General features: G+C 41.3%; 1 protein-coding gene across 2 annotated transcripts; it reads left to right on the forward strand.

Annotated features, from left to right (window-relative positions):
- The first annotated feature begins 1,212 nt into the window (after positions 1-1,212).
- LOC146443471 (glioma pathogenesis-related protein 1-like) lies at positions 1,213-8,392 on the forward strand. Of its 2 annotated transcripts, none has more exons than XM_085045196.1 (6): positions 1,213-1,519; positions 3,652-3,897; positions 4,362-4,474; positions 5,181-5,263; positions 6,997-7,023; positions 7,111-8,388. In XM_085045196.1, the coding sequence occupies exons 1-6, from the start codon at positions 1,340-1,342 to the stop codon at positions 7,341-7,343; spliced, it is 882 nt and encodes a 293-aa protein (XP_084901322.1). In that variant the 5' UTR covers positions 1,213-1,339; the 3' UTR covers positions 7,344-8,388. The 2 variants fall into 2 exon arrangements, with proteins under 2 accessions (XP_084901322.1, XP_084901328.1); XM_085045202.1 differs by having other exon boundaries at positions 1,398-1,519; positions 3,731-3,897; positions 7,111-8,392.
- Positions 8,393-9,530: the final 1,138 nt, after the last annotated feature.

A 9,530-nucleotide genomic window follows, 5' to 3' on the forward strand; every position in this document is an offset into this window, starting at 1 on the left:
TGCTGGTAAAAGTCCAAAACTTTCTCTTGGGAAAACACTCTGCTCGAGGGCAGATGGACTTCTGCTTTAAGTAGAGATAGAGTCACTAGATGGAGCCAGAAATGCAGAAAAACATTTTATAACCTGGACTATCCTGGTCCCATCAAAATTTGTACTGCATAAAATCTTAGTCATTTTCCAAACACAGAATTTCAGCTCCATGCATATATAAGTGCAAGATCACTGTACTGTTAAATTAATGGTGCCATTTTAGTGTGATGGTATTTTTTGTGCAAACTGCATGGAGTTGTGAGATAATCATGGTTTTACATTAAGTCCGACCTGCAAAACTGAGCAGGGAATGAGACCCATTAACATATTTCACAATCTATTTGCAACAAATTTTCCCTGTAAACCTACCTAAAACTGGGTTATAAGCCCTTAGCTCTTAAAACATATGGTTCTTCTTATGCAAGAGATGGCTCTTGCGTATTTGTACGATTTGGTTTTGATTTGAAAAAAAGCAAATGCAACCAGCTTGTAGAACAGTTGGGGAGACAATACAAATGCCAACACATGCCATCCTACTGTCCCAAGAAGTGATCAGACTTGGACTGTTGCACCAGGAGTGCTAATGCTGCAGCTGCTTTCCAGAAGCACAGGAAACTCCTCCAGTGATTTCAGGCTAGCAGGTAATAACAAATAGCTAAGGAAGGAGAGAATCAACACGTACTCAAGCTTGGGATTTCCAGATTTTATTTTTGTTACACACCAAACCAGGCCAGGCCAGAATGTCTGTTCTGCAGCAAGGTGCTGCTCAGGAACCCCTTTTTTTTCCTCCTGCTGAAGCGCAGATTTCCTAATTCTGCTTATTTCTTGAGTAATTCTGAAATGGAAGCACTGTCCTACAACATAATTGTAACTAAGCTGGTATGACTAAGCAATACTATTGGAAAATCAGCTGAACAGCACATTTCTATTTTGTCAAAGCCACAGTTTTTACGATTGATGCAGGTTTTAAGTAAGCTGTTCTGCAACATCTCTTCAGATAAGACCTACAATTACAGAATGGTTTGGCAGTCAATCAAGGTGGAGCACACTCAAAGAAAAGACAGGTATATTTCCAGTGCTGCTCCTTGCTGATATGCATGTCAGTTTCATGCTTTACCCTTTGACTGCCAGCTATGATGTCAAATATGTAAATAAATGTTACCTCATTAAGGAATTGCACTTCACTTCCTGTTTGACACTTCAAAGGGCTTCCACACCCAGAGGACAATCTCTGAAAAACCGTTTGCTGGTATCATCTCCACCTAAGAGATTTTTCATTTTAAAACCTCTAAAAAAACTCTGAAGAATTATGAAAATCACATTTTTCTTTGCAGCATTGTTCTTACTGGATTTTTTCACTTGCTGTCATGCTCATCTGCAACATCCCTTGCCTAACATAGAAGATGCAAAGTTCATTGAAGATTGTGTGAGAGCTCACAACACATTTCGATCCCAAGTGAATCCACCAGCCAGCAATATGTTTCGCATGGTAAGGTGGTGTTTGTGATCTGTTTGAAATTATTATAGATTGGGGTGCTGATTTAACCCATCTTATTCTTCATTTGCATTGGGCTGTTCTTTCCATTTCAGTTAATGATTTCTGTAACATCTATCTTGGTTCTTTGTAAGAAATAAAAAAGACATTTATTTTCACAGTATTGCTCAGTTTTAATAATTTGAAGGTAATTTCTTTTTTAGCATAAGATTTAGCTACTCTCAACTTCAGCCAGGGCAAAGAGCTGTATTGCAAAGAATAGTGTTCAGTTCTCAGTATGCCATCTACCTCTTTCTAAGAGAGATAGTAATCTGTTTTATATCAGGCCAGGTTTCATACAAGGAAGCTGTTTGGTTTTAAAAGTTCCTGAGTAGGCAATGTGCACAACAGGGTGTGTTGAAAAACTATCATCTCCTGTTGTTTCTTATAATCTTAAACATGTGTTGAATAAAGGGATTTACCTGGACATCCATTTAGATACCTGATCTTCGTTTGCTGTAGCAGGGTTTGAAATGTAAAGATAGTGATATCTAGGCTGAAAAGCAGAGTTTCCTACAAATACAATGGACATGAGAACAGGCTATGAGTGGGTCACACATTTTTCAGTGGAATACATAAGGAAAAATCTGTATAGCTAACTGAGAGAGGTAACCCCAGTCAGTGCATGTCACTTCTCTAAGTCCTCCAGCAGTGCTGCATAGCTGGAAAGGAAGTTTAATGCATAACCACATGCAGAGTATGAATCATTTCAAGTGGAAGCTCACAGTAAAGGGGTGAGATTCAGAGTACCAGTGACTTTAATTTCTTGCCATCTTAAAAACAATATTTAATTAAAAAAGCTAGTGCACAATAGCAAACTTACCTGCTCAGACCAAAGACCCAGCAATTATAGAATAACAGCAGGACAAATATATTTAAACTTCTGGAATCAAAGGTGTTACATGGTACTTACAAACTCTTAATGAATTTTTTATAGTTTTTTCAGCCTTGAAGTTATACAAGTTTTTATCATTCCTAGCATCTTGTGGCAAAGAGCTGCATAGTCCAACCACAGTTGTGTGAAGCTATTTCCTTGTGTTTTATTTGGGCCTGTTAATGCTTCATTTAATGGTGTCTGGTCTTTGTAATGGAAGAAGCAAGTTATTGCTGCTTATTTACCTACTTCACACAAGATCTCCAGATCTCTTTGATCAAAGGTGCAGAGCACACTGTTGCTATATGAAAGCCCTCTGAAGTTGTGGATGATCATCCTACTCCATATTCTCTCTGGCCTTTCTAGTTCTAGTGTACCTTTCTTGAGGTGGGGTGCTGTGCTGCATTTAGCAAGACTTCTGCAGAAGCATGATTATATACTTTGTTTTATTCTCCATTCATTTGTAAAGTATTTCTAATACTTCATTTGCTTTTTAGTCTACTGCTTTCAAGTGGTAATAGCCATCTCCAAACCTGTTATGAACACAAACTCAATTTGTTCTCATATCCCTTAACGTGCATTTCCCTGTACTGAACTTTACCTGTCAGCATAAAAATTTTCTGCAAGTTTCCTAGACTGGTTTGTCAAATTATCTCTTGTGCCTCATTGGATGGGAGTGTTTCCTTCTCAGCCCAGCAGAGATGAGTGAGTCTTTTATTTGCTTGGTCCATCTGCTGAGGAGGGAGGAAAGAGGCAGAAGGAGCTGAGGAAGGGAGCAGCTGTGACTCTCCCCTCTGTCCTGGCCAGCAGAACACAATTCCTATGTGGTCTGCTAATAACTGCAAAGTGCAAATCCCTGGACAGCCAGTATCTCCTAGGCACAAAGTCCCCCAAGCCCCTGTACAGCTGGGAGTCTCACACAGTTACCCTCTCTCAGGTGTAGCAGCTTAAAGATTGCACTCCAGCTCTAAACATATTTACAAGTCAGATACAACAGGACAGTGGGTAGATACTGCGTGTCCTGCAATAGCTAAGGGAGACAGACAAAAATTTGCTATGGGAGTAGAAATGTCAAGTGAGAGGAAGAAACTGAATGCAGGGCTGAGAAGCAGAAAAGGGGAAAAGAACTCTTACAAGTTCCTGTTTAAAAATATTTGAATTCAGCTAAGTCACTGCAGTGCAGGTTATAGTAGGTTTTCTTCCTTTCCTACAGTCCTGGGATGCTGCTTTAGCTAAGACTGCCAAAGCATGGGCAAAAAAGTGCAAGTTTGACCACAATATCTACCTTAAAGTGCCAGGGAAAATGCACCCCACCTTCCCACGTGTTGGAGAAAACATCTGGACTGGCACAGCCCACATCTTCTCTGTGGATGCAGCTCTCAGTGCCTGGTTTAATGAAGTCAGCAGTTATGATTTCAGCAGCAATACATGTACTGACATGTGTGGTCACTACACTCAGGTGAGTCTTACATGCCCAGTTCTTTATAGTCTAATATATATATATATATATATTCTAATTTCAATTAAAATATGAGTACAGGCTTGGAACAGATTACTTTGGAATAGGAATTACAGCAGGGCTTTGCACCCTCCAATTTATTGTTACATGAGATTGGAAATAAATATTACAAGCCTCAGGAATATTCTACTGAGTTCTACTCCAAGTAATGGTGGAAGTTCTACTTCCAGTAATGGTGGAAAGGTATTATCCCCTGGCAATTTCACATTTACGGGGGAGCCAGATAATAAATGCAAAAATGGCTATCTATCAGTCATTTGTCCCAGATGCCCTTTGGGTTCTTTAAGTTGCTCCTGTGTCAGCTGATTTAAACTTCCCTGAGACACTTCCCTTCTCCTTCCTCCCTTAATGCTGTTGCTTTGGCAGTATTTGAACAGTGCGTTATATATTTTCATGTCCTGCAGGTCGTTTGGGCAGAGAGTTACAAAGTTGGCTGTGCAGTTCACTTCTGCAATAGAGTTGAAAATTTTCCTGGACTGTTCAATGCAGCACACTTTGTTTGTGACTATGGGCCAGCGTAAGTTAATTATGGCATTTGGGGTTTTTTTCTTTTCTAAATATCCTAACTGATCTGGTATCAGATGACAACAATGATGGGTGGAGTTGTAACAAATTTCAGAATAAACTACATCCTCGTGTCACTTGTCCAAGGGAAACTTCCCCTGGCCACTGGGTGCAGAACCCACTGGACACAGCTGGAACTGCAGAAAATCTCAGTCTAAAAAATGCAGGAGAGCAGATCATAGCTGAGAGCACTCACTGTAATACAGATGGTAGAAGAAAATCTGTTTTGACTTCAGTCTCTGCAGGAAAAGTGGAAAAGGTGCAGTCTTCCCCCTTCACAAAGATTACACCTTTCTATGGCCCTACTCAAATTTCAAACAAGACATTGTAATTTAACAAATAAAAGGAAAAGAGTACTCTAGTTTATCTGGTATCTTGCAATATTTTGACTGACTTTTTACAGGTTTGCTTTTTATAATCCAGGTGGGTAATGAGGGACTAAAGGCCAATTCTTGTATGCTTACAATAATACAGTATTGCCTGAGAAGTCTCATTAATTTCCACTGGTGAGAGTCAACTGCTCCCCGCGCCAGTGAGAGCTTTAATCTGGTCTAAAAGGAATTTCCAACAATTGCAATGACCAGTTTTTTGGTAAGGGGATTCCCTCCCCTCGATAGCTTTTCAGTTACAGCTAGCAAAATACTGTTCTTGTTTTGCAGGGGGAATTACCCAAGAAAACCATATAAAGAAGGACAGCCATGCAGTAGATGCAATAATGAGAAGTGTGTAGACAAGCTCTGTGGTAAGACCAAAGTGATAAACTAAGAAAATTGCATAGAAATTTAAGTGTCATAATCAGCAGTGGAAATACAACAAGTCATTTTGCAGTAAGTGCATCATGGGTCTGTACCATACCACACAGCAACTGCACCAAACCCTGGGAGGCATAGTATAAGAAGGAAATAATTGAAATACTTTGCTGTTGAAGGCTTTCAGAAGTAGAAGCCAGAGTTTCTGATGCAGGGAAGTATCAGACTACTTTCTCCCTTTTATCTGGTCAGGAAGTCAAATCCAAAATTTTAGCCCCAGCAAATACTCACTGTCTGGTTCTTCTCTCCCACTAGAAAAGGAGATTTATCTTCTGCTTTCTTGCTTGTTTAGCATGTCCTAACACATTTTCCAGACAACTATATTTCCAAACCAATAATAAGACTCCACTGAAAACCACAGTTATTTCTAACTTCCACAATTTTCTGAAAAAGAGCAGTGAGAGCTTGCTTGTAACTCTCTTCCCTATATGCTCGGTGTTATAGAGTGCTGCTGTAAAATAATTAAATGAACAGTTGTAACAGAGCTCAAAAGACTCGGGGGATGAGGACATTTTAATCAAATCCTGAAAAGCAATTAATAAAGGACTGGTAAGTCCTTTGGAGCAGGCTTGCGGCAGCCTTGGGATGCCTGCCTGGTACTGGGACCCAGTGTGGGACTGAGCTGGCACAGATCACTCCCAAGCCCTGCAAAGATCCAACAGTGAAAGGAGTAAAAGCTTCTCTGGGGTGGTGTTCCCTGCAAATGTGCTGCCAGGTCTGGGAGAGAAGCAGGCAATAGCGAGGGGCTCAGCCTGGTCTCTGCTCCTCCCTCCCCCCTATAATGAGCCAGAGTGAGTCTTTGCTGTGTCTGTCTGTTTGGTGTCAGTGTGGGCACAGCAGGGAAACACACAGCCTATCCCCTGCAACTCTGAGTCTGTTCCAAACAGCATTTTGCAGGGGTGGACCTTTATGTCAGTACACCTAGTCCCAAATGGGGCAATGTTTTAAATAAACAGAGATTAAAGGACATGCAGCAATGTCTGAAATCAAGTACAAATTTTATACAGAGGTTTAGTGGGGATGGTCTTTAGACTGCTTCAGCTACAGAAGTTATTGAGCATTTGATACAGCATTTCCTTCTGTAATATCCTGGCTGACTCATCTTAAAGTCTCAGACTGATGCATCACAGGAAAACTAGAAATATCTCAAAGACTAGGGGGAGGGACAGGAGAAACAGAGTATTTAAAAGTTAAGTGCTAAATCCTATCACCCGCATTTACCATTTTCTCCTGTAGGGCAAATGAGGAATTTCAACAGGATGCACATACGCAATCCTGCAAATGCATCAAAACTTTTAGTAAAGATGTACTTCTGTGATAAAATAGTAGTTATATTTGTCTGTCTGTGACTACTTAAATTTGGTATGTGTAACAATTTTAAATAAATTTCATGTTTGTTGGTATTTTTTATTTCCTCATCCCCATGATACAAATTTTTCCTGATCCTGCTGGTTTTTTCTGCTTGTTTCAATTCAGTAAAAAATATGAGCTCCACACAAGTTGGGAGCCTGCTCTTGCTGGCCTGCTTCCCCCTGTCAGGATTTTTTAGGCATTAACTGGCATCAAGAGTGCAATGAGCCAGACACCAGCAAAGGCTTATCTCTTTACATTAAGAACCACCACTGAATCATAATCACATTTCTTTCCTCTTCTGATCTCTTTGCAGAAAATCCAGAACGTGAGAAGCTGATAAGTACGTATGAAATTGTTCCTTGTGGCATTCCTATAAGTATGGCTAAGTCTGATGAGTCTTAACACCTGTTTCTTCCCTGACTTTCAGGTTATGCCAACTGGTATCCAGATTGGGATACCCAGCCCCAGCCCCAGCCACCGCAGCCCGGTCCCCCCAGGCCTCCTGTGCCACCACATGTCCCACCTGCTGAGCATCCACGTCCCTCTTGTGACCAATACTGCCTTAGTGTTTTAATTTTAAGGCCACTTTTTCTCATACTGAGTGCTGGTGCTGTACTTATAATACAACAGCAATTTCCACACACTTTTTTTTATGGGTAATGGTCAGTTAATATACTGGTAGTGATCCTCCTGCTGTATTACTCTCACACATTTGCACTCATTAAAAAAAAAAAAAAAAAACCCACTTGGTAATTTCTATCCCTGTGATGTTTATCCAGCATAGGAAAGGCTGCTTCTTCATTCAAGGCAAGATACAGGCTGTGCTTATAGTTAGTATAATTTATTGGCAGTAGGTGCAACATGCTCCCATGTCTGTACGAGCCTCTTAGCTCTAGGGGTAGATTGCTAGAGGGACCACAGAGACTAGATATTACTCCATGTGCTTAACAATCCTCCTGGAAACGTGGGGCATCACAAAGACATGTCTTGAAGTGGCACACTGTATCCAAGAAAAGCAGTAATTCATCTTCATTAACCTTCAGTTATTGCAGACACAATTTTCCTGAGATAATGAAGATTTAACTGTATATATTTTTATGAACAGGAGTAAAGCTTGTCCTTTGTTATATTTAGCCTATGTGTGTCAGTGTCTGTTATTCTACTGTCAGTTATACTATTCAGTTCTTCTCTCAGAATTAATCCATGTTCTCCGTAAATAGAAGACTACCAGGGAAAGTTGATAGAGTAAGGATTAAGGTGGGGTGTCAGTGGGGAAATCTTCATTTTAGGATGTGAGATAGTGAAAATATCTAAAATGCAGAGTAGATGACAGCCATCCTGAGCTTTCAGGTGGCAGGAAACGGAAGATTAAATGAGCCCAGAACAGATTCTGGTTTAGAAATGAAAGATCTCAGCCTCATTTAAAAAGCCCAAACCTCTGATGGATTCAGTTTGTTTTAGGAGACATTTATCCCTCAACCTGACCCCCATTGTTCCAATATATGTTTATTAGTAAGGGGAATAAACCCATCTTTCAAGCCAGGAGATTCTGGCTGATGTTAGCAATGCATAACTGTGCTATCAATATTTAAAGGTATTTTTCCTCCTTTATCTTTGTTCTAATATTTTAAGAACACGGTGATTGAAATTCTGAGCCACATTGCAACATGTCATCCAACACACTAAAAATGAACCTCAACTGAGGTTCATGTTAATAGATCCCTTGGGGTGGATTTAGAGTGAAAGGATACTGAATGACTGGTATATAATTAAATAAATAAGGCAGCTTTATTTTAGAACAATTTGGTTGTAATTCAACAAAGGCACAGGGGAAGGGGAAAAAACAAGGTGAAAGGCAGTTATTCAACCTGATTAAAAAGTCCTTTTCTCAGACACAGTCTGAGAAAGGAAGGAAACATATAAGGAAAAGAAAGAAAAAGCAATAGCCTTAACAGCATCTATTTTCATCAAAAGAAGAAAATTTACCCAAAACTTTTCTGCAACATGTAGTGATTGCTATGAAAAGGATTACAGGGGCCAAAATGAAGATGCCTAAAGGACAGGAGAGAAGCTTGCCCACCACAACCAAAAAACTAAGAAAAAAACAGAGACAAGGCTGCCACAGCTCTAATGTGAACTTGTAGTTTAACTTCCTTATTCTCACAGCAGTGTTCTTGGAATATGACTCGTTTCCTGTGACTAACGTTGTATTAAATTACCATGGCTAAGGTTGAGTCCACACCACGAGTCTTCCAAGCAAAACGCTGCTAGTGGAGCTAAAACCACTTCGTACAGCTGAAGCACTTAGATTTTAAAGCTGGAAGACCAGATGTTAAGAAACATGGCTGTAAGGAAAAGGCTAATGACATTTGCAGTGCATGCGTTAAGCAAGTGCTCGGTGACGGAACTCGTCGCAGAAAACTTCCCTGGTGCCTGTGCACAAACCGCAGAAATGATCACTGTCAGCGCTGGCCCTGCGGGGGCACGAGCTACACTGATACTTTTCCCTGCGACGTTCCACTGCGGTTTGTTACACAGCGAGGGAGTAAGAGCACCAGCACAGGCAGCGGGGTCTCTAACAGGGCACTCCGTTTGGGGTGCTCGCCCCGTGCGGCCCCAGGGGCGTCTCTAACAGGGCACTCCGTTTTGGGGGTGCTCGCCCCATGCGGCCCCAGCGGCGTCTCTAACAGGGCACTCCGTTTTGGGGGTGCTCGCCCCGCGCGGCCCCAGGGGCATCTCTAACAGGGCACTCCATTTGGGGGTGCTCGCCCCGTGCGGCCCCAGGGGCGTCTCTAACAGGGCACTCCGTTTGGGGGTGCTCGCCCCATGCGGCCCCAGCGGGGTCTC

This window comes from Lichenostomus cassidix, chromosome 1Aa (genome assembly GCF_008360975.1).
Source record: "Lichenostomus cassidix isolate B80296 chromosome 1Aa, HeHo_3.0, whole genome shotgun sequence".
NCBI lineage: Eukaryota > Metazoa > Chordata > Aves > Passeriformes > Meliphagidae > Lichenostomus > Lichenostomus cassidix.

Excerpts from the sequence above, each read along its gene's own strand:
- LOC146443471 (XM_085045196.1), top strand. The coding sequence starts at position 1,340 with ATGAAAATCACATTTTTCTTTGCAGCATTGTTCTTACTGGATTTTTTC. Across the intron at positions 1,520-3,651 it reads CCAGCAATATGTTTCGCATG|TCCTGGGATGCTGCTTTAGC; the intron begins GTAAGGTGGTGT and ends CCTTTCCTACAG. Across the intron at positions 5,264-6,996 it reads GTGTGTAGACAAGCTCTGTG|AAAATCCAGAACGTGAGAAG; the intron begins GTAAGACCAAAG and ends ATCTCTTTGCAG.